Source organism: Oryzias latipes, chromosome 18, assembly GCF_053564925.1.
Source record: "Oryzias latipes strain Hd-rR chromosome 18, Olatipes_Hd-rR_3.1".
Lineage (NCBI taxonomy): Eukaryota > Metazoa > Chordata > Actinopteri > Beloniformes > Adrianichthyidae > Oryzias > Oryzias latipes.
Window position 1 is genome coordinate 7,873,887 of NC_136254.1, and position 25,661 is coordinate 7,899,547.

The 25,661-nt window shown below is 40.2% G+C and overlaps 1 protein-coding gene across 3 annotated transcripts; it reads right to left on the reverse strand.

Moving 5' to 3' along the window:
- Positions 1 to 375: 375 nt before the first annotated feature.
- On the reverse strand, positions 376 to 25,450 carry LOC101168027 (peroxisomal acyl-coenzyme A oxidase 3). 3 transcript variants are annotated; one of them, XM_023966139.2, is made up of 19 exons: positions 25,313 to 25,450; positions 13,198 to 13,360; positions 12,299 to 12,396; positions 12,094 to 12,229; positions 11,929 to 12,003; positions 10,543 to 10,632; positions 10,314 to 10,457; positions 9,310 to 9,398; positions 8,749 to 8,845; positions 7,122 to 7,304; positions 6,474 to 6,596; positions 6,226 to 6,346; positions 6,033 to 6,155; positions 5,731 to 5,844; positions 2,480 to 2,595; positions 1,475 to 1,649; positions 1,342 to 1,409; positions 1,179 to 1,265; positions 376 to 689 (listed from the first exon to the last, which is right to left on the reverse strand). In XM_023966139.2, exons 2-19 carry the CDS (start codon positions 13,315 to 13,317, stop codon positions 570 to 572), a joined length of 2,079 nt encoding a protein of 692 aa, XP_023821907.1. In that variant the 5' UTR covers positions 13,318 to 13,360; positions 25,313 to 25,450; the 3' UTR covers positions 376 to 569. The 3 variants fall into 3 exon arrangements, 2 of the variants coding, with proteins under 2 accessions (XP_023821907.1, XP_023821906.1); XM_023966138.2 differs by lacking the exon at positions 25,313 to 25,450 and adding an exon at positions 16,968 to 17,186; XR_013651239.1 differs by lacking the exon at positions 376 to 689 and having other exon boundaries at positions 1,218 to 1,265; positions 1,475 to 1,678.
- Positions 25,451 to 25,661: the final 211 nt, after the last annotated feature.

Here is a 25,661-nt window from a genome sequence, read left to right on the forward strand (position 1 = left end):
GAGAAATAGCTGATACTGAACAGTGCAGGTGAAGTTTTCCACATTCCTTGGATTTATTGGAAGATAATCACATTTAAATTAAATATGTGTCCAAACAAACAAGTAAACAAGAATGAATGTCAAATCCATTCACATTTTAGTTTTCTAAAGTCCAGCCCACTGTTGTTTTTCCACATCCAAAGAATCCAATCCAAATAGAACATTCTAGCACACTGCATGGTCATGTCAAACCAGCACGAGCTAAACCGGCTCCCCCCACCTCCTTGTATGATGTTGCTGTTTAAAGCTGTGGCCTAAAGTTCTTGAGTCTCCTGAGACTCTAATCCACAAACCCAGTGACAGTCAGCAGATGGGAAGAATTCTGTCACACACAGGTTTTTATTAAATCTTTAATTATGTCTGGAATAAACCCTTTTTGATTAGAAAAAAATGCAGTCAAGGTGTTTGAAACATGTCATCTATTTGTGTGTTTGTACAGTGTTGCAGTCCTCATTAGAGACTTTAGTGAATCTGACCCAAAAGAGAGAAATGAGCATTTTTGGTTGACAGTGAAGGAGGAAGATGAAGATCTACAGGTTTGAGCGCAGAGATCCCACCACCGGTTTGTCCCAGCAGAACTCTTTCCACCAGGAGGGGCGCTCCAGCACCTGATTGTTCTGCAGCACCGCCGACCACAGGTTCTTGTAGAGCTGCAGGAAGAAGCAACATGGAGATGAATCACAGGATATTAGCTACAAAAACGTCTACAAGCTTTCTCCAAAGGCAAGTCTTTATGTTGTCTACTCCTGATTCACGACAATTTGAATAAAGAAACACTAAAATGCAGTTTTAATCTTCATTTTCTTTCTATATGTCTTCCATCATCAGGAAAATGTTTGTGTTAAACACCCAAAACACAGTTTTCATTATAGTGGGTCTTTGAATATAACCCAGAAACTGCAGGAAAGCCTTGAATCATTACTCCTGTAAAGAACCACACTAAACTAGAAACTTCCTGCTGAGCTTGGAGAAATGGAGCCTGGATCATCCAGAAACATCAGGACTGATAAAGAACAAGTCAAAACCATGAACTGCAGACAGGAGAGACACTTCTTCATCAAGAACAGCCGTTTCTGCTGAATCATTAAACATGGTATGAAGAGATTTTCAGTGCAGTCGGCTCCTGGTGATGCTCTCACCTGTCCGTCTGCTTTACCAATAGGAGAGTTGAGGATGAAGTCGGGCGGAGCCAAGACGTCCACCAGAGCAACGGCGTCATCCTTCAGCTGAGCCACAAACAGATTCAGCATCAGCATCATCAGCCGTACAGTCATTGCTCTGTGGGTGGATGTCTTTGTGTACCTGGGAGCAGAGAGCCAGGATTGCTGTCTGCAGCAGCTCTGCAGGCCTCCTTCCATTCACATATCCGCCTGCACACAGATCACCTTTGTGTTACCAGCTCTGCCTCCAGCAGACCGCCTCCTTCTCAACATACCCTGGTACAGTGTGGCCATGTGGCTGCTGAGGCTCCACAGTCCATACAGGGAGAAGAGCTTGCTGAGAACGGCTCTGAGAGCAGCCGGCGTGTCCTGATCTGAGATCAGCTGCTGACAGTTCTGCAGACAGCAGTGCTCCATGAAGGCGATGGCCAGAGACCTGCAGAAGTAAACCTGGACAAAGACGGCCGCAGCTTCAACGTCTGAAACCAGGAGGACAAAGTAGAACACCAAAGTGTTGGCCTATTAGACTGGAATTCTGTCCAAAGCGCCACCTTAGGGTCATCAGTGGTATTTCACTGCAGGAATTCTGTGATCAGGAGCCGTTTTCACAGATTTTGGAGATTTCAGACTGAAAGTGATTCAGGAAACTTCTCAGAGCAACAATGGAGAAGAAAAACAGAAGTGGTTTAACCTGATCCTATGAAGGATGAATCATTTAATAAATCTATGAAAGACTTGAAACAGGGAAACCATCAAATGTTTTCTGTTTGAATAAAAGATTTGTTTTATTTCTAAGCTCTTTTATGAATCTCTAAAGCAGACCAAACCTTTTTTATGACAGTTTCTTTAAGAAAGTTTAGTATCAATCCCTTCAATTTCTTCACATTCTGTATGCAGAAATATTTTCAAAAAGAAATAAGTCACATTAATGATATATAATGTCATCTTTGCTGGAAGCCAATAATTAGACCATGTTGAAAAAAAAAACACTGAAAAACTGGAAAACGGGAAACATTAATAAAAAATAAAAAAACATCTGATGATAAGATAATTTTCACAAAGAGACACTCTCAGGTTCAACATAGTGATCGCGGCTCCAAGTCTTCTTTTCTGTGTTCATCTTCACTATGTGTGCTTTACAATTTTACAGATTGGAAAAACAATACAGTGACTAATCTTTAATGTATTGTTCCCATTTTTCCCACAATTCCCAGCACATTTATGGAGAATCCATCACGTTCTGTGGGAGTTTTAGTTTGAAATGAAGCTGCTTTTCCTACCTGGCTGTTGTTCCGAGCCTCAAAGTCGTCTCTGCCTGCAGCTCTCTCCTGCTCCAGCCTCTTCTGACTCTCCTCCATCAGGAAACAAACCAGCCACTTATAGGCATCCAGAGGCACTGAGGAGACAGACGAGGGCGCTGTTAGACTGCAGTAGAGACACTGCAGAGACAAAGACGTCAAAGGAGCTTCTTGCTTCTTCTGCTTCTCATCTGTTGGACTCATTCTCACTCTCATTCTCTGTCTCTTAAACCCTCAAATCAAGTCAGAAATCTAGGGGTAATCATGGACTCTGACCTGAACTTTAACAGCCATATCAAGTCAGTAACATCAGCGGCATTTTACCATCTGAAAAACATTGCCAAAATCAAAAACATAGTGTCAAAGCCAGACCTGGAGATACTTCTTCATGCATTTGTCTCCAGTAGGTTAGACTACTGTAACGGCCTGCTCACCGGCCTCTCCAAACGAGCTGTAAAACAGCTTCAGTAAATCCAGAATGCTGCTGCTCGAGTTCTGACCAGAACCAGGAAGTATGATCACATTAGTCCTGTGCTCAGTTCTCTGCACTGGCTCCCTATATCTCAAAGAATAGACTTCAAAGCAGCTCTGCTTGTGTACAAGTCTGTCCATGGCCGCGCACCAAAGTACATCTCTGACATGTTAGTGCCATATGAACCATCTCGTAATCTGAGGACCTCAGGGGCCGGCCTCCTGTTGATTCCCAGAGTCAGAACTAAACAAGGGGAATCCTCAGGGGCCGGCCTCCTGTTGATTCCCAGAGTCAGAACTAAACAAGGGGAATCAGCGTTTCAATATTCTTCAGCTAAAATCTGGAACAGCCTCCCTGAAGTCGTAAGACAGGCCTCTTCTGTGTTCATGTTCAAATCTAGACTTAAAACATTTCTGTTTAGCCGTGTATATGACTGAAAGGTCCTATCTATGAGGGGCCGTATAAGACATTATTTATTCTGAACCATTCACATTCATACATTCTTGCTCTCACAGTCATATATACTCTCTTGCACATACATATATACTCTCTTTCGCATACATATATTCTCTTACGCATACATATATTCTCACTTGCACATCCATATATTCTCACTTGCATATCCATATGTTCTCTCTCTCGCATGCATATATATTACATTACACATACATACATTCTCACTCTCATTGTCACTCTTAAAAAAGAATATATGTATGTGAAAGACAAGTATATATGTGCGTGTGAGGAAGAGTATATATGTGCGTGTGAGAGAGGAGTATGCATGAAACGGAAGTGACTTTGCATGAAAAGGAAGGCACTTTGCATGAAAAGGAAGGCAGATGATTTCTCGTGCTCTGCTTGGACGAGAAGCCGCCACCTCCCATTTTGAACAGACGCTAACATGAACCAGCAAGAAGGAGCCACGGGGGTCCTGCAGCAGGCCATCGGAACCTTAAGAAATATTTTATCTTCACCTCAAGTGGTCACAAATCTGTCTGCATTTCTAGAGGCACAAAGGAATGTCTCAAATACCAATAATGGTAATAGAAGCGCCACCGAAACAGAAAACCCGTATCCACCTTATTCCTAGCCCCCATGAGCCTTTGCATGAATTATGGGCGACACTTCCTGTAGACGCCGGAACACGCATTTACATTAAAACAAATTCCTTTTGTTTTCGATCCATAACTTCATATAAATGTGGGAAAACCAGCTGTCATGTCTTAAAAAAGGCAATGGTGAGGTGAAGATAAAATACTTCTTAAGGTTCCGATGGCCTGCTGCAGTACCCCCGTGGCTCCTTTTTTTTTTCAAACTTTATTGAATGTAAAAATTCAATACAGAACAATGTTAAACAGTGAACAACAACAACGAAGGAACAAGCCAGGGGGTTAATACATTTTATGCAGATATATTGAAACTAACACACAGATCTAATGTTTTGATGGCGTTCTTATTATCAGAGTTTCTTATTGTCTTAATGTATTGTTTGAACTCATTGATAAAGAGTGAGAAATGAGGAGTATGATTCGTAACTTTTGATTTATAAATGTGCCATTTGCATAAAAACAACAAAAGGTTAATGAAGTACAACTGTTCTTTTTTATGAGATGGACAGTGGGTGATGCCAAACATAACATTTTCTAAGTACAGGCGAAAGTCAGGGTCAATGTGGGCGGAAATGAAATGACAAACTTTAGACCAGAAAGTAGTGGAAAAGGGACATGACCAAAATAAATGTACAGCATCTTCAAGGTGTTCTTGACAAAAACAGCAGGCAACATCAATATCTTTTTTGAACCTTTGCAGTTATAGTTTGGATGGATAGAATTTATGGATTAGTTTGAATGAGATTTCTTTCACTTTATTGGTTAAAAAGTATTTTGCTGGTAAATTCCAAATCTTGTTTCCATTCTAAATGATAAACTAAATTATTCCAAAAAGAAACTACATAAGAAATGGAAACAACATCCTTCTGGAAGAGTGAGCAAATACGGCGATATGTACCGTGGCTCCTTCTTGCTGGTTCATGTTAGCCTCTGTTCAAAATAGGAGGTGGCAGCCTCTCGTCCAATCAGAGCACGAGAAATCATCTGCCTTCCTTTTCATGCAAAGTGCCTTCCTTTTCATGCAAAGTCACTTCCGTTTCATGCATACTCCTCTCTCACACGCACATATATACTCTTCCTCACATGCACATATATACTTGCCTTTCACATACATATATTCTTTTTTAAGAGTGACAATGAGAGTGAGAATGTATGTATGTGTTAAGTAATATATATGCATGCGAGAGAGAGAATATATGGATGTGCAAGTGAGAATATATGTATGTGCAAGTGAGAATATATGTATGCGTAAGAGAATATATGTATGCGAAAGAGAGTATATATGACTGTGAGAGCAAGAATGTATGAATGTGAATGGTTCAGAATAAATAATGTCTTATACGGCCCTTCATACCTATCTGCACTTTTCTTTCCTTCCTTTATTTTTAAATCAATTTTCAATTTTTTTCTTTTCTTTTAAAGTAAATTTTACAATGATTATTTCTAAGATGTATCATGATTTTAATGCATTTTTCTGTTTTGTGAAGCACTTTGAATTACTTTGTGTACGAATTGTACTATACAAATAAACTTGCCTTGCCTCTTTCGGTAAAAATATGTTTTGATAAACTAAACTCTGCTTTGAGGAAAACTCTTCGTTCCCATAAAAAACTGCATTTGTCTAATAAATGTGATTAGTTTTTCATGAAGACCTTGTAAGTTCAGACACTCCTCCATTGTTCCTGCTGTGAATCTGGTCTTCAGGATGTTCTGATAATCGTCCAGAAAGTCCACAGAGTGAAGAGGAGACTGAATGTGAACGGCGTCTGAAAGCAGACAAACACAGAGGTGTTATGGAGAAGCAGAGATGCTCACTGATGGTTGCTGCAGCTGCAGCCTCAGCCTCTGCTGCCACCTTTCTGTCTGCAGTGTTAGAGTCAAAGTGACTGAAGGAAACATTCAGAGAAAAACCCGGAAACTTCAAAGCTCATCACAGAGTGAGATGGACACTGACTGTGCCGTTTGGCCTGGAAACAGCTGAGCAGGTAGTTGCTGGTCTGTTGCAGCAACACGTTGTTGTCTCCCTCATAGGTGCAGTTTGGGTCGTTGTCGTCACGCAGACTGCCGAGTCGGTTCACTGAAACGCACAAGAACAGCAGTCAGGTCTCAGGCCCGCTCAGAGTCTGAGCATGTGCGCTGAAGCTGACTGGCGAGGTATCCGTGTCCTCCGCAGGCCTCCCTGCACTCCTGGATCCCCCTCTGAGCCGTCCAGGAGCCCAGAGGTTTACAGGAACTGGTGATGGCGTGGATCTCCCGACCCAACTCGTCCTGTGGACGAAACCAGCAAAGTCTGACACTTGAAGCTGCTTGGTTTCTCCAAGCAGAGGCGGTGAGTGAGCCTCTGATCCATCAATGACCTTTGCCTGAGGTCCAGACGTGCAGCTTGTCCACTCACCTGTCTGTCACTCTTGTCCTTCATCATCTGTCCCATCTGGAACTCTACAAAGTTCATGAAGACAGATTTGGTGAAGAAGTCCAGAGCGTAAGCTGCTGCCAGGTAAGGCATGAGACGCCATTGCTGCAGAGAAACCAAAAGCTGTGATCCGTGATCAGCTGCAGCCACATCCTCAGCTCTGGTGGCCTTTTCTCCTCTGAGACTCAACATCTGAGCTGGAGCCTGAAGACTGAGACTCTTCAGGATGTCTGCTAGGATCCTTCAAGCTGGAACAGACTTTTATTTCATGCTGACTGGACCGAGTGTTTAGTAACATGAGAGCTAGAATTCCTTTGAGTTTTGGAAACCTTAGTGTACTCATTCTCTCCAGATTATTCTCTTTCAAAGTAATCTGCTTAAAGTTTTTGGAGAAACTAGTTTAAGGAAAGTTGAAGCACAGCTCTATCATGAAGGAATAAATTTAAGTATTTCAGGCAAACTTCCTTCAGTGCATAACTGTCTATAGTTTCCAGCTTCACACATTCTCCTGATGTTCTAACTATAATGTTTCTTGAGCAGATGGACAGACTGTTGTCTTTTTGTGAAGAGAATCTGCTTATTGCCCAAAGGACAGGCTGCTGTAACTCCGCCTCTGGCTCTGACCCCCACCTGTAACTGGTACTCCAGCACTGGAATCTCTTCTGTGTCTTTGGGTCCAAACTGTCTCCTGGTGGCTGAGAAGCGGATCGCCACAATCACAGCCAGCTTTAAGTGAACGATGCTCATCCTGCTTATCAACACACGGCCACCAGACAGAGCCCCAAGAGAAGCTCCAAAATGCTTCTTGGGGTCCTGCAGAAGATAAAGAGAAAATTTTAAAAGAAAGGTTTGACAAACTGTGCAGAACACAAGGGAAACAGATTTTTTAAAATGAAAATGTTATAAAACTGTTTATTTGAACAAAATAAAGCACAAAGCCTGGATGCAAAGCAGTTTCTACTAGAGAAAGCAAAATCGGAGTGAGGTGATGTGAACAGAGTTCATTGAGGAAATTCCTTTATTTACATATTCTCTCTATTGCATGTGCAGTCCTGTATGATATACAAGGCCAAACGAAGCTTAGAGAGCAAATACATGACCTGCTTGTTCCCCATTTAAACAAGGAAAGGAGGCCAGTTGGTGACAACCAGGTTTTTGTTATAGAAAGGTTTTTTTTTTTTTTTCACTCATTGACCCTCTCTATTTTATACTCAAGCTAACCTGTTTATTGTTTAACTTTAGACTATGCTTGTTTTTTCCTTAAAAGCTGGGATCCACAGTTGTGGTTCAGTGTTAAATTGAATTGAAGTATGCTAACGCTAGCAGGTTAACGTCAGCAAAGTATACAGTATACAGTGCCATAACTAGTCAGATCCTCTGATTCTCTGCCTGTCACTTTTCTTTTCTGGTTATAAGCCAATTATCATTTCTATTATATTATTATTCATTGATTAAAAAAAACAAACAGTTCTTTAAAATTTTGGATCAAAGGAAGAAACTTTCAATTGAAAGTCTTAATCTGTCAAAAAATATTACAATAGTACCGTTTTTTTTGGCTGAAATTAAACTGCCGACTCTAAGAGTTGTGATTATTATTATTATTTTTTTTTTTCCAGTTTTAAGCTACAATCTCTAACACCTAAGTTGTCTTCTTTGCCCTTTGACATACCATAACTCCTTCCCCGATCAAAGCAAATCAGCAGAGAAAAGTGGCTTTGTGCCGGTAAGCAACACTTTAGAGCAGCTTTTCACTGATATGCAACACATTACTCAGATAAAGTGTTGCATACCGGTGCAAAGCTGCTTTTCTCCGAGACAGAATACACTGATTCACGTTGATCGCATTCAGTATTGAAAGGTTTCTGTAGTCAAAGAAATGTAAACATGGTAGCTAAATCTCTGGTTTGAAAGCGTTAACAGTTTTACAAATCTTTTCTTAATATCATTTTTGAAATGAATAAACCAATGACCGTTTTTGACCAATTATAAGCTCGTCTTAATGGTTTGTTCACATTAAAAGATTTAAATAAAAGGTGCTACAATTCTGAAATCTCGTAGAATTTCCGCTTTGTTAATGATGTTTGGCGCCATCCTGTCTGCAGCCAGGTCCCCCTCAGTTTACCACGAAAAGCTTCAATTCTAAACGTTTTACACAGACACAGAGAATCGGATAAAGAGGTGAAGAAGTAGTAAAACGAAATATGATGATGGAAACCGGCTTTCTTCAGGATCTTTAAACCTTCAGCAGAGTTCTGACCTTGTACGGAGTGACGTAGCGTCCATCAGGGGTAACGTCTCCCGTCTTGTCCAGCAGGTTTTCTCGCGGGATTCTCACGTTGTGGAACATTACAAACCTGGTAGGAAGAAAACCCGGGATTTTCTTATTTTCTGTTAGCTGCTTTTTAATGCTGAAGCCTCTCAGTTTCCGTGCAGTTAGTAAAAAGATGTGGTGTACTTTTGAAGTTAAACATTGTTGTAAATTAAAAACTGCTCTGATCCACATTGGGAATTTTAATGGTACTAAAAAGAAACTGGTGGAAAAAACTGTCTAAAGGTAAAATTCCAAAGTCACAGTTCTGGTAACGTTGTGTTCTCTATGATCCAACTTCTATCTGTCCCAGAGAAGAAAATAACCTGTGTTTAACCATTTTAAAAAATCAGTAATAATAATAACAAAAATAAATGTACACTATCAATGTTTTAAACGTTTTTTTAAATATGCTCAACCATTTCAACCACTGAGAAGGCAGTTATAACTTAACCTTAGATACAGACAAAATAAGAATACAGAAAAGTGTCTGTCTCTGGTCTCACTGACCCGTTATCCAGTCCATTATGGCCCAGTTTCTTGCCTATGTCTCCAACTAGAACCCCTGGCAATGCCAGCAAGGTCTTTGGGTCTCTGACCTGCAGAGAGTTTAACATCAAACTATCTTTTACTAAAAAACACAAACATCCATACGTTCATCATTCTGACTGCAGAAAATGATTTGATGATGTGGAGATGTTTGAACATCAGTGTTTTCTGCTACAGTTAGTTCTGGTGTTCCACAAGGCTCTGACTTCATATTCATACATTCATTTTGAAATCTTTCCCTTTAAAACAAATCAGTTGTAGTTTTAAAGCAAACATTGGTGCAAATAAAAATGACTTCATAAGGAAAGTCTATGAAAAGGAAACAACACATAAAAAAAGCCTTTTTCTCTTATCGTCCATCCATTTTCAGGTTCTGAATCCCTTCTGGGGTATTAGATTACTGGAGCCAATCCAGCCACTGTTAGGCAAAGGCAGGGTTCATCCTGAACCAAACGCCAGTCTGTTGCAGGGTCATACTGTCAGACTCACATGCACACCTAAGGGCAATTTAGAGCCACCAAATAACCTAGAAAGCTTTTTTGTTTTGGACTGTGGGAGGAAACTGGAATGCCTGGAGAAAACCCACAGATGCACGAGGAGAAGATGCAAACTCCACACAGAAACCCAACCATGATTCAAACCAGGATCTTCTTCCTTTTTTTCAAGAGTGCTAACCACTACACAGCCACGCTGCCCCTTCCTTTTTTATAATCTTCTTTTTAAAGACTCAAGGAAGCATACATGAAAAAGATGGAAGTGTGGAACCCTGAGGAACGCCACAGCTAATTCTTGTTTGGTTCACACACAACACGTCTTCTGCTCACGTTTATGTGTGATTACACAGACCACACACTTCACATGCAGCCCATTCACAAGATACAGCAAGTGGTTGATAGCAGTCCAAATCTATGTCTGTGATCCAGACTTTTGACCTCTGTAGAGACAAATGGTTTTCAGGATCTTACCGGCACGACAAAGGCGTGAAGGCCGTGGCAGACCTGGTCCGGTGTGTAGAGCTGGGCATACAGCAAACAGTGGGTGGCGTTCTTCCCCAGGTTCCCCATCCAGAACTTGGCTGCCTCGAAGTCTGGAGAGTTGATCACAAACTCCTACACCAAACCAGAAAGAAGAAGTCTCTCTATACTCTATGATTTCAAGCCTTGATGTTTGGGGTGATGGGCAGAGTGGGCTGACCTGGGTGGATGGGTCGTATGTGGCTGTGGTCCTCAGGGCTCTGGTGTTGCTGCCATGGCTCAGCTCAGTCAGTGCGAAACAGCCAAAGACCTGAGAACTCGTAGGTAAGTCATTCAAAGGCAGCAAAGCCTCATGGGAGGAATAACTCAGGAGTCACCGATGTGGCATCAAGTGTTTTCTCAGTGCTCATCTACCCAACCCTGATCCTCAAGTGTTCCTCAGCTTTTTTACCAAAACCTGTGCTTCTCAAAAATTACAATTTTGTGAGAAATGTTTAATATTTCTGATAGTTAATTTTAAAACAGAGATTTGTGTTTTCTAAAGCAGTGTTTCTCAACCAGTGTGACGTGGGAGATGGTCAGGTGTGCCGTGGGAAACTACCCTCATTCACTGATCTAAAAACATTTACAGCTCTGTGTTCATCCAAACAGGTCCTGATAAAACACTGAGGAGTTAGGAATATGAAAGATCATAAAATACTTTTTTCTTTGTGTTTATTTGATTCTATTAAAGACATTTCGGTAAGAATGACGGTACCGCGATTTAGCCGTAGTTTCAGCTGTTTTTGGAAAAGTCCCACCCCTTTAACTGTCTCCACCAATCATTCTTGGATTCTTAATCACATGTCATCAGTCTGACCAATCACAAGTGGTTAAAGTCTTCACTTCCTTGTTCTGTTCTGATAAAGTCGCTCAGTTCTAACAAAAATACCAGCTAAAGCTCGTCTTTAGCGGTGTAGCTTTCCACAAGATCTGGTGTCCTCGGAGACGCAAGTCTGTCTGAGTTCGGCGGCTGTTTGCACTACATCTCCCATGATGCATTGGGTTAAAAGTGACAGCGTCTCAGCGCACAATTTGTCTCTCCTCTTAAACGTCTTGAAACCACAACGAACACACATAAACCAGTTTTTAAATCTTTTAACTTAACCTTTATTACATCTTTTAGAAAAAAAAGCTGCAGCTTCCAGCTTTTTCTAACAAAATTATGACAAAAATGCATGTGAGTTTGCAGAGGGGCTGTACATCAGTACAGACTATAATTTTCCCCCCTTCTTTTTGGGATGCTGGTGTGCCGCGGGATTTTTGTCAAGGATAAAGTGTGCCATGGCTCAAAAAAGGTTGAAAAAACTGTTCTATAGAATCATATTCACACAGTGAAATGTTTCAGGCTTTCGTCAGAATTTATGATTTATAGTTTGCTGGTAATATAAACTCCAGAACCAACTGAAATCAAAATGTTAAAATATTCAAAGTTGGAATCTGAAGTTCACTCATAGCATTTGCAAATGTTCCCAGAGCCATTACGCTGTCCCTCAGTATGGGTCAGTAAGACAGGGAGAGCTTAAAGGACTTCCTCTAAAACCAAACTCTTTGTCTTTCTTCTTACCGTCATGTCTTCGCTGCTTTCAACAAATTTTTGGTGTCTCTTTGATCCCGACTTAGCAATGGTTCCCCCAAACATCTGAAATTAAAAATTTGACTTGAAACAATCAAGAAAAGGGGAAACAGAATGTTTGTCTTTCTATAAATGATACTAATACGGCAGACGTACTGTTTTGTGAAGGAATAATTTGCCGAGGCAGGGCCAGTCGTACATGCAGAGGCAGTCCTCCAGGATCATCTGCTTCCAGGGGTTTGCCGTCGCTTCTTCGTTTGTCAGGAAATTATAGCGGAATAATTGCTTCACTCTGCAGATTTTAAAAATCTCATCAGGAAATGTTGAAGAATGGGATCATTTATTCATCATACGTGTTCACCTGAGGAAGTTCAACTCTCTCATTTTCTCTACGGAGAGGTCTTCTCCTGGCTGACGGGCAAACAGAGGATCGTTCTCCAGACTCTTGAAGATGTATTCCTGCATGAAGAATACAGAATACATGCAGACAAAACAAAACAATGCATCTTGAAAAAAAAAAAAAAAGAAAATCCTTGACAAAATGCATCTTGAAAAAAACAATGCATCTTGAAAAGATGCATTTATTCTCAAACACATTTAACAGAGAGACTGATCCAACCAGGAACGGTTCCGTCAAGTCTGGTTTAGTCAAACAGGATTGATTTGGAAAGGTCCCGACAAGATATAAATATTTAATAAAACACAGTTTGATTTTTTTTTTTGTAGCTCCAACATTTTTCAGGAGCTCTCTGAGTTTGAACATTTTCAGAAAAGCCCCTTTAGTCTTTTTTTTTCCTATATGAAAACTAAAAAGATTCTGATGCTTAAAAGCTGCAAAACTGAACTCAAACAGCCTTAAAGCTCCACTCTGATCATCTTTAAAGTTATTATGAAAGTGTTCCCAATGGTCTCTTAATTATGATCACACAGTTTAAGCCAAAATGGAAAAGAACTGTGTTTTATTCCTCTAGTCTACCCATTGCTGAGAGCTTGGAGCAGGGAGGTTGAACATCACAAATTTGCTCTTTTTCCAACGGTATTTTCTCCTTCACTCCTGATTGACACCAGTTTGAATAAAGAAATACTCAGAAGTTCAATTTTACGCTTATTTTTCTTTATAAATGTCCTCCATCATCAGAAAAAAAAACAATTTTCATCAGAGTGGGTCTTTACACATCAAGTTTCATGTTTACAGACTCCAGCAAGTGAGACTGAACTACCAATGCAGATCATCAGCAGGAGCAGAGACTCTTAGTTCACCTTGAACTGGAGGATTTCATCTCCATCGATGAAGACGAGCATTTCCTTCCAGTCGAAGGAGGCCTTCTTCCTGTAAATATCCAGCGGCCCGCTGGGGAAGTCTGCTATTTGGTGCTTCATCTTCTTCAGAATGCAGGAGCTCAGACACACACCTGGACGACACCTGCAATCAAAAGCCCCTAAATCCACATGAAAATATTCAACTTCCTCTGCCATGTTGGGATTGGTCCTGTTAAGTTTTACACCGATTTTTGTTTCCATGTATTAACTCTGCTGCTGGTTTTCCATCAAACTGTCCAACTAGAATGTTGGCAGCAAAAAAAACATCAACTATCAACTATTAGGGTTAGATATAAATGTATTTTACCCACAAGGATCAAGCCATGGTTATCCATTTTGACAGAACAGGAAAAAATAGTGATGCACATTCCAACACTTTGATTTCAGTGTGAAGGAAAACGGTGTCCCTTTTATTCTCAAAGTTAACATTTTATGAAATTTTAAGTCCATTCAAATGTGGGTCCCATTAACGTAGCTCACAGTTTCAACGCTGCATAATAAATGTCAACAATTTTAAAGTATTTACCATTTAAAAAATATGATCCAAGACAAAAGCAAATATATCACAGAAGTTTGTGTCTTTTAACTTACAGGTTAACCAAACTTCAACACAAAAATCTGTTTCTGGGAGTGGTCTGTTAATCATCAGCTGGTGTGGTCAGTACACTGTGACTTTATCAAAGCTGTTCTCTCTAACACATTAAGCCGTAGTCACATGCACCCATACGGGGGTTTGACCTGTGTTGCTGCTGTGGGACTTTGGATCTTCAGTGGAGCAAAGGTCTGTCCTTCCCTCCCTTTAGGCTTTTTCGGCCGCCCTTAAGGGACGTTATGAAAATGGAATGTACCATTGTCATAAAAATGGATTGTACCATTGTCATAAAAATGGAATGTACCATTGTCGGGAAATGTATCTGTAAATGTATAGTGAAGTATTTGTTATGTGAATGTAAGTTACGTAAGGGTTAATGGCCGACGAAGTGTACATATCAGAAATGATACCATGGTCCGTGTAAATACTTGATTCTGTTTGGCCAAACTGCAAGAACGCACAACCACACACTCACATCAACACATCGGGACAATTTAGATTCTCTAATAAACATAAACTTATGAAGCATGTTTGACCATTTGACATGAAAACCCAGAAATACATGAAAAAACAGTTACAGAATGGAGAAATAAACAAACATAATCTGACAAAGATAAAAGAAAACTCTAAGAGGAGCGGCCCCGGCAACCCTCCTTAAGAAGAAGCATGGCTTGGCATGGTACAGCGAGACTTGAACGAAGCTTTGAGAAAGCAAAACTGAAATCAAACAAATAAAAACCAGACAATACTCACACTATAAATAATGTATTTGTTAAATGTTTTACTAAAGTTCTAGTTTCATGTATCTGAATTTACCAGAGACAGATTCCCTTTTAGAAACGAATATCCAGTCCACATTCACTGTGTTTGAGCTTTTTTTCTTATAATGTTATTTAAAAGAAACATTTAGATATTGTCATGAACAGCTGAAAATGCAGCTGTGTAAATATTAGGCTCCAAAAACACTGTTCTGGTTCACTACTGCCACCTGCTGGCCTACATGACAGTCAAGTAAAGCTCTATAAATGAGTGATGAGCATAAACATGAAGCTGCCTCATGACAGCAGAAAAAAATCCAAATGCCTGAAGCAGAACAATAAGCCAATGAGGCAAAAAAGAAAACATTACATAACATTTTTGATGAAATGTAAAGCTCTTTATTTTTTATTTCAAACTGATATAAATCCAAGTGTATGTATCTATACAGCATATCTTTTTTTGTTGCAATAATTTAAGGCCACTTGTTTTAAATGAAGTGATATGTATGCCAAGACATTGTAAACAAAGCTTTCTAAGTGGCAAATGAAAATAAATAATATTTGCTTTAAAGGAACTTTTTTTTTTCGCTTTCAAAAAATTTTTTTGCGTTTGCAACACAGATGTTATTACATGCGTTGTGTCTCATCTCGCTTTTTCCCTATCTCTGATTTTGATCTCATAAGTTTCAGTTCAGCATGACATACTGTTGGTGCCATCAAACGGCTGCTGATTGGTCTAGATCAGGGGTCGGGAACCTATGGCTCGCGAGCCATATATGGCTCTTTTGATGGTCACATGTGGCTCGCAGACAAATCTTTAATTATACTTTTTTTTTTCATTAGACCAGTCATTCTCGTGCGCGATGCGATGCCAGAGGCGCGCAGTAGTATCGGTGCTTGGGGAGAAAAATCTGCACCGCATATCAGTTTACTATTATCTAATTTTTCTCAGAGTTTGTACCAGCTGGAAACCTGTGAATTGCCGTGCCTAATACTGCGCGCTCTTTCAGTTGCGGGGACGGGAGGTGTGAAGAAGAAAGCAGAGGGTGGGGGTGAGGGGTTGTGGGGACCGGCAGCAGGTGAATCGCGCAGGGATTGTAAAAACGTAAAACCCGCTACCCGTCCCTCACTGCAGCGTGTGAGTGTGTGTTTGGCTCCACGTCTGCATGTGAGCAGTCTGTCTCACATCTAAAGTACATTCATACCAACCTAAGATCACGTTTAAAGTCTCAACGCCTGCATGAAGCAGAAACTCACCACGTATCAACCAGACTAGACCATCAGCAAAACCACCACGAGAAATACTCATCATTTATTAGCAACAGCATAACGATGTTATTAAACAGAATCCACAGACTTGTACTTTGAAAGTGTTGAAATTACATCAAATGCACACATTCATTTGTATATTTAGTTTTAAACATATTGTCGCGGACTGACTGAGTTGGGCTGGGTGGCTGGTGGGCCGCGTTAAAAGTTCTGGAGTTCCATGAACGCATCAAGCAGAGATCTGATTGGCTCTCAGTTCTGTCGCTCAGCCTGTTGTTAGGTAGTTTGGACCAATGGGGTTCAGCTATGGGCGGAATAAGGGAAATGGGAGGGCTGACGCGGGAGAGGGGGAATATAAAGTTGGGAGAAGCGCTCTCATCTAAGCGGGAGAGATTCAGGAGTTGCTGAATTAATTTTACGGCGTTTGTTGCGGTGTGCAGTAACCAGAATAAAGAACCTTAAAAGAGGTTAAGTCTCCGTGCCTCAGTGTGGGAAAGAGACACCACATTATTGTATGGCTCTTTCAAAATTACAATTAAAAATATGTGGCGTTTATGGCTCTCTTGGCCAAAAAGGTTCCCGACCCCTGGTCTAGATTGTAACCAATCAGGTGTCTCTGTTTCATATTGACGGTGCATGGAGGCAGACATGGACTTTGGAATTTGTGTCGTTTCTGTTTGAACGGGAATCTGTAGTCTTCAAACATTCTGGCCCGTTTCTCTGAGAGTAAAACCCAGAAGGAGCAGCAAAGCCACAAAAATAAAATCAAACAGGGCATCTTGTATAGGTTTTTTTTATGAATAATTTTCTTTTTCTTTTTTACTTTAGACAAAAACACACAAGTTCTAAAAAATAAGACACCCTGTGAAAATTAACACAAAGGTTAAAAATGCCTCTTCTGCTAAATACATTAATTCTACTTTGGTGAGCCGTCATTGTGAGCCGTCATTCTTTAGCTTATTACTGCTGTTAATGTTAATCTATTCCAAAACACTTGTGCTGCATTAAACAACATATGATTTAAATCTTTTTTTGTTTGTTTTTTTGTTTTGTTTCGACAAACAGATCTTGAAGAAAATCAAAATTGTTACCAATATTTTTCTCCGGAGGATTCACAGATTCCACACAGACTTGTTGATTTAGAGTAATGTCAGCAGATAAACTTTACAGCTTCAGGAAATCCTCAGCCATAAATTCACAAATCTGACTGAATAAAAAAGAATCAATGCTAAAAAATAAAAAGAAGTAAAGTATGAAGTATTTTTAAAATGATGAAAAATGAATTGTTCTTCAGCCAAAGGGACTAAACTGAAAAAGAGCTGGTTCCAATGAGTTATATCGCTAGAGGAGACACACCTGCCTGGGAAGCCTGGCCAAAGGAGGCGGAGCGCGACGCCATCTTGGTGAGGTCGTCGGTGCCCACGTGGCAATGTTTTCTATAGCCTTTAGTGGCATCTAAGTAGCTTATATCTATCTATCTATCTATCTATCTATCTATCTATCTATCTATCTATCTATCTATCTATCTATCTATCTATCTATCTATCTATCTATCTATCTATCTATCTATCTATCTATCTATCTATCTATCTATCTATCTTAATAAAAACCTCAACAGTGGATGATCTATATCTAGATCTATATATATATATATAGATCTAGATATAGATCTATATATACATCATTTGTTGTTAAATAAGAGAAACAGTCAACCTTGAAAGCTCAATCTTTAATGAAAAATTCATAGTTGCAGGACTTCATTACAAAGAATTTTTTAAAATAATTTCTACACATTTAGAATTTTTAGACCACTTTGACATGTAATTTAAATTATTTAGAAAAGCCCAACAATAAGTCAATAATAAGTCATTAATTATAAAAAAATAATATTATTAATAATAAATAATAATAATAAATCGATAGTAGGTCAATAATAATAATAATAAATAATAACAATAAATAAATAATAGGTCAATAATAATAAACAATAATATTTTATCACATTTTAAATAAATCAATAATAAGTCAATAAATAATAATAACAGATAAATAATAAGTCAACAAAAAGTCCAAAAGTTAACCACAGATATACCCTAAAAAAAACAAAAGAGCAAAGAAAAACAATAAATTTACTCTACTACTGTACTATGTAGCTGTGTTTCCTGATGACACTGGACCCCTGGACAGCCTTTTAAACTGTATTTTAGATATTGAAATGTGGATGGGAGAGAACCTTTTGCAGCTCGATCAGGACAAAACTGAAGTCTTAGTTATCGGTTCTGAAGCTGAGAGAGATAGGGTCCAATTTTATCTGTCAACCCACTTTATGAACATATGTGATACAGTAAGGAACTTTGGTGTGATTCTAGATCTTAGCTTTGAAAACACGTCAATCAAGTAACCAAGACTGCATTTTACCATCTTAGAAATATCGCCCGAGTGAGACCCTTTCTCTCTAGAGCCAGTGCTGAAATCTTAATCCATGCTTTTATTTCATCAAGATTATATTACTGTAATGCCCCCTTTTCTGAGGTAAATAAACCACTCTTAACTGCAGCTAGTCCAGAACTCTGCTGCACGCCTTTTAACGAGAACCAGGAAGAGGGAGCACATTACACCAATCTTAAAATCTCTGCACGGGCTCCCTGTCAGCTTCAGGATTTTAAGATTCTTTTAATAGTTTTTAAGAGTGTCCATGGTGTTGGTCCTTCTTTTATATCAGAATTGCTTTTATCTTATGAACCTCCCAGAGCCCTTAGATCCTCAGGCTCAGGCTTGCTGAGGGTCCCTAGAGTCAAGACAAAAATCCATGGCGAGGCCTCGTTTAGACACTACGGACCTCGTCTGTGGAACAGCCTGCCTGAGGATGTGAGGGCCTCATCCACTGTTGAGGTTTTTAAAAAGAAATTAAAGACTTATCTATTTAACTCACCTTTTAACCCTTTTGCTATCTTAGATGACCCCCACCCTTACATTGACGTGTTCTCCCTACCATGACAAAGGTGGAAAGGTGGAAAGAAGAAAAGTCATACATTTTCTTCCGCCAGCAGGGGGCGCCCTATGAGCCGGTGCGCCTAACGTGTAGTTGTGGGTCGTAGAAGAAGATGGAAGGAGGAAGGGAGAGAGACGTAAAGGCCAAGTGGAACCTAACTGCAGTGCAACTATCTACTTTTTAAAGGCTTCTATGCTCCTTCTACCTCATAATCCTCAACCATTTCAGTACAGGAGGAGTAAGCAGAAAAGCAGCTTGCCCACTGCTTTAAGCTGCTGTTTTCGCTAGCGCATAGGAGAAATGCAGAGACAGACTGGCACAAGTCTATGAGGGGCCGTATAAGACATTATTTATTCTGAACCATTCACATTCATACATTCTTGCTCTCACAGTCATATATACTCTGTTTCGCATACATATATTCTCTTACGCATACATATATTCTCACATGCACATACATATATTCTCACTTGCACATATATGTATTCTCACTTGCGCATCGATATATTCTCTGTCTCGCATGCATATACATTACTTTCCACATACATACATTCTCACTCTCATTGTTCTCTTAAAAAAGAATATATGTATGTGAAAGACAAGTACATATGTGCGTGTGAGGAAAAGTATATATGTGCGTGCGAGAGAGGAGTATGCATGAAACGGAAGTGACTTTGCATGAAAAGGAAGGCACTTTGCATGAAAAGGAAGCCACTTTGCATGAACCGGAAGGCAGATGATTTCTCGTGCTCTGATTGGACGAGAGAAAGGAAGAAAAGAGACGTAATGGCACGCGCTGCGTACCTCTGTGTCTGTGCTGTGTGTCTTTAGCGCCACTTGTGTAGGATAAGGAGGAAGGGAAACAGAAGCGCGCAAGTGAGTGACCACTCGGTTTGTGTTATTCAGTTAGGGAGAACAGTAACAAAATAAAATGTTTCCTCTAAAAAAAACAGAGACTGGATTTTTTATTAACCCACTCTAGAAGCGCTGAGGTTCTGAACGGGGCGTTAACGTGCGCGCGCCTTTTGTATGTGTCAAAGACGGAAAATCCTCAGTGACTGAGACCGCGCCCTAACATCCGGTGCACCCTATGGTTGTGAAAATACGGTAATCCATGGATACCATTGAAGATCACAAATCATTGAAGAAAAAAGGTTCAGAGCACTGTCTCGTGGGTCTAGATGACCCAACTCCCAATGTTAAAATGCCTAGGATAGCACAAGGGTTAATTAGATCTCAAATGTGCTCTTATATTTTACATGCTATTTTATCACATATTTATTTGTTTAATGCCTTTTAGTCCTTTTATGTCTTAACTTATTATAATTTATATTTTAGACTTTTTTATGCACTAAATCACCTTATCTTATTTCTTTGAATTAATATTTTCATATTTTACCTGATTTATATATTATATTTTAACTTTCTTATTTTATTACTTTTACATTTTAAACTGTTTATGAGTGTTTTCTCAGCCTTGGCTGGGGTGTCAGTGTTCGGGCTCCAAGAGATTTTGGCCACGCTTGTCCTCTGACATCTCTTGTTCCGGTTCCTCCGGGCTGCCGGGCCTGGTGCGCCCATGTTTGGTGCTCTGGGCCTGGGGGTTGGGGGTCTCTGGGGCGGGGGGTGCTTGGGATGAGTTGTGCTTGTGCTGCATAGATGCTGACAGCCCGGCCAACAGGAGGACAGGGCGGACGACGCCTTCTGGGTTCTCTTTTCTTTAGCTCTGTCATTTCTCTTGTATTTGTGCTTGTTTTTTGTGTATTTTATTATAAGGGGCTTATTTAGTTATTTTATTACATGTGTGGGGATTGGTTTTATTGTATTCTTCTTTGTTTTTTATGGAAAGCACCTTGAGCTGTCTGTTTGACATGAAAGGTGCTTTATAAATAAAATTAATTTGAATTAATTTAATTTACCGATTCATGTGAGTGATCAATTTGGTGTAACACAGATGGTATGTTTCCACAAAATGTTTTCAACATAGCCAGACTATTCTGCTAGTTTGTACCACAGTGATCCATCTGGGCTAGCTCTTTCTTCTATGTCCTTAAGTCTGAATCCATTGGAAATCTGCAAGAAAAGTTCTGACTCAGTTCAAAGGTCACTGAGTCAGAAATGTATAAATCCATATTACTATAATAGCCTAATCCTATTATGCTGTATATAAGCTTAACAAAATAAAGTTTGCGTTTCTGTCAGACAACTCTTGCAGTAAGAAATATTTATTTCCACATACTTAAAATACACATTCTTTAAGTTGGCATTTACATGTTTCGTTTTGGCATAAGGCTCCGTTCAATTCCATAATATAATTTTCCATAAAACTTTCGGGTAACAAAAACCCCCTTAACGGAGCCGACAGGTGGAAGCCGGGGAGGAGGGAGGGGCGACGAATGAGCGCTGAAGGGAAAGAGAATGAACAACTGCGCACCTGGCTTAAATAGGACGCTGATCAGGTGAGTTAATTAACTGAAATGCCCTATCACTAACCTGTAAAACACTGCCGAGTGTGCCTTCCAGAAATTGCGACGGGTCGCTTATTTCTGTCAGACAACTCTTGCAGTAAAAAATATTTATTTCCACATACTTAATATTCAAATTCTTTAAGTTGGCATTCACTTCTTTCGTTTTGGCATAAGGCTCCGTTCAATTCCATAAAATAATTTTCCATAAAACTTTCGGGTAACAAAAACCCCCAACACCAAGATCATCAAGAAGAAGAAAATGTAAATGTATAGTCAGTGTGTAATAAGATGAGGTGTGTTTTCGGCGGCATTCCAATTTCATTTCACTCCATTTTCACGTATGACTGCTATGTGTGACCCGGCACCATTGACCGTTGGGCCGCTCCCGTTCGAGTACAGCGCCACAAAGGGAACATGCTATCTAATGGATCTGCTATGTGTGACCCGGCACCATTGACTGTTGGGCCGCTCCCGTTCGTGGAAACCACTAGGGGAACATACTTTCTGAAAGAGAGAGGGAAAGAAATGAAAGGGGAGCCAACATAAGAATTACTTGTACCTGATTTTTTAGAACGTAAGCCCACATCCGCAAAACGCTGTAAGGAACTATAATTTGAACCGCCATGAACAACCCGTATGATGACACTGACTTAACATCCAATCCAAAGCTTCCGATGGCATCCTATGACATGCTTAAGTAACATCCATTATTCGAAGTTTCCATCAAAACTATCAACAGGCTCAACGCCATAAACCCTCCATTTGGCATACTATTTATATGAGCTTAGTAACATCCATTATTTCGAAGCTTCCAACAACAGTACTACAACAAGCTTAACTGCCATGAAGTTTACTTCCATTTGGCATACCATTATACGCGCTCAAGAAACATTCATTTAGTCGAAGTTCCATCTAAATATTAAGAACGAGTTCAAAGCCACAATTACTATGCTTCATTGGCATACTTCATACATAAATGAGCTTAAGAAACCAAATTCGAGCTCCATCTCAGACTATGATACAAACTTAGAACATTCTAAATTTGAGGCTTCCACCTGGCAAATAATTTTTTTATTTTTTTTTTAAACTTGTCCTGTCCAACAGCTGGGCAGGCAGATGAGAGCTGAGGGCCTCTTGTGTTGGACATATTTTACTTTAACAATAGGGGTTATTATTCTTCATACAAACCAGAGGTATGTCTGAATAAACCCCTTTTGTAGTTGAGGCCAAACTTTATTAATTTCAACCATGTTTGAAAATCTTGGGTGTTGGACCGGACGGAAAAGGAGAGAAGGGAAGAAGAGAGAGGGACGTTAGAGACAGCAACAAGTTTACTGGTTGTTTATCATTACGGTAAGGTTCAAATGTAGTACAAAAGGGGAAGGCCTGTCCACACACACACTCAAATGTTATCAACACACCTGCTGGCTGCAAAAATGTCCACATGTCAACATATACACAAAACAGATAGTGTTCACACGCATACTTATGCCTTAAAACCAACTAGTGTGAAATATTTCAGTCATTCAATCATGCAAACTGTTAGTGCAAAGGTGAGCTAACACCTGTGCTCAGGTGAGGTTTTATGTTCTTCTAAAATGGATGGTAGAATGTGAAAGAAGGAGGGAGAGTGCCCAGCCATCCCAACCCCAAGACCCCCGCCGCAGCAGCATCGGCAGCCGGAATCCCTCCAACGCCACACGTAAGCAGGCAGACCGCCACCCAGGCCAGGGCCAGCAGGACCGCCGCGAGGCCCCCAGAGCCAGAGAGCAGGGAGGCACGGAGGGAAAGAGAGCGCCGCCCCAGCCCAACCAGCCCCCCCGCCGCGCCGGGAGAGCCCAACGCAGGGCCCCACCGGAGAAGGACGCCCACAGCCCCAGACGAGCACCCCATCACCACCCAGGAGTTCCGGGCATCCCCCCGCCCCAACCCCAGGTACATGCCAGGACCCCCCAAGGGAGACCCGCTCCGCACTCCAGGCAGCCACCCACCCAGCCCACGGTTGGTCCAGGGAGGAGCAAGGCCGGGGCCCGCCGCCCCCGCCCAGGAGGGGGGAACCCCGGGGAAAAAAGGGCGCCCACAAGGGGTGTTGTAAATATGGCCCGACCAGGCTCGGCCACAGCTGGAAATTTGACGGGGCCCAGCGCTCAGGGGCAAGGACCACAAGCCACCCCCCAGGGACACGAACACCCCCGGCTCAGGTGTAATGTGAACCCCCTCCCTGCGCGGAGAGAGCACCGCCGGCACCCAGAGAAGAAAATTTTATGTTTGTAAATCTTACGTGAATGAATCATGTCGATCGTACATAAAAGAAATCCATTTAAAAGTTACTCATTTCAATCATGTTGATCCAACATGATACCATTAAATTGGATACATTAGTAATCGCAAGGAATTGTGCGATACCATTTTCTTTGTCTATCTGGGCAGATTTGGGTTTAAGTGTGAGTTTTTGTCCATGGGTTTTATTGTCTAGCTGTTTTACTCTGTTTTAACTAGTGATTTAAACTGTTATGTTTATTTTTTTACCGCACCATGAGTTAGAGTGTGGGAGAGGATGATGAACAACCCCCTTGTGCGGTAAAATGTTAATGTTACAATACTTAAGACAGAATTTGTGTTATTTCAGCTCCTGTCTTGAGATGTGGGACTTTGCTGAGTAATTCATGTCTTTGATGTGAAAATTAAAAGACCCATTGTTGGTCACTTTGGGAAACATTACCAATGTCAGATGTATAAATAAAATTAAAGCAAAAAAATAAGTTATATCCACATAAATTGTGTTAGGTAGTCAAACAAATTTAAGTTTAATAAACTTAATTTAATGAGGTGTGAATAATTGAAGTGATTCAATTAAGTTGGATCAACTTTTATCTTTTGAAAGTGAGCAACAATATTAATTTAAATTTGGGTCCAACTGCAGTATTTAAATTGGATCAACTTAAATTTATTAGTTTGAACCTAAGTACATTAAGTTGACCCAACCTAAATATATTAAGTAGGACCAATATTATTCATTTTTGTTCAAGTAACGCTGTCTAATCATGTGGAAATCATTTCCATAATTTTTTTATGTTCATTCAAAGTGGACTTTTTGTGAGTGTAGTTACCTGCTTTTTTTGTCCTTATTCAATAAAGGAACATAATGTTACACATTGTGTTTTTATATTCATATGGAATGTGTATTTGTTTATATGACAGAGTACTAGGGCCCCACTGAGGAAAAAGGATAAAGTCATAAATTTATGAGGCTGGTTCTTTCTGCAGAAAAGCAACATATTCTTTTTACAGTTTTGATAGTTATGAAAATGTGATACTTCATATTCTGGCACATCAGCATGTCTTCGTTTATGAAACCATACTGAAGTACAATTTCACGAAATGCCCCACATCTGTCATTTTAACAACTGTCCTCCTTTAAAACAACTGGTTGCAATATTATGACTTGTGTTTTTTTCCCTCTGCGGCCCTAATATTCTATCATTTTATATATAGTCTTATAGTCTATGGGAAACTGTAAATTATCTAATGATAGCAACATCATCTAAAACTCATTATTTATCCAGAATGATTGAAATTAATGATCACGAACATTTAAATAATGACAGTGGGTCTAGTTATATGTGATAACAATGTATAGTGAGCAGTGAAATAACTATTGGTTTCCATTTGTGGTGACTGCTGACTGACATTAGGGATGCGATTAAATAGATCCTGGAATTTAGCCTGGTCTGGAGCAGGCTAGCTCCACAGAATAAATCTCCGTGGTAATTTATACCATAACATATCCTCCTGCCCCCTATCCAGCTTTAGTGCAACCGGATTGGGGATCAATTGAGCCAGGATCACCAAGATATCCTGGCTAAATCCCTTATCCTACTTTTGTGCAACAGGCCTCTGCAGCATCATGCATGTCAACATGTGTACTAATAATGAAGCCCCCGCAGCATTAAAAGGAAAAAAATATAGTACCTACCTGTGAAATGTTATGCTTTCCTCCTTCGTAGACTAATTTCTCATATTTTGGCAGTTGAAACCCGCACAATGAAGTGGCATTTTGCAAAGAATGTGCTCACATGCATGCACTGCAGCAGTGACTTGACCTCACCAAGATGGCGGTGCTCTCCTCCCATGAGGAATCACGTGATGTCTCCTCTAGCGATATAACTCATTGGCTGGTTTGGCCTCAGTAGCAGAGACCGTGTTAAAATATGGTGATGGTTAGAATCTAGACCAATCAGCAGCTGTTTGATGGCAGCTATGTCTGCTAAATGTAAACTTATGAGAGCAAAATCAAAGATAGAGAAAAAGAGAAATGAGACACA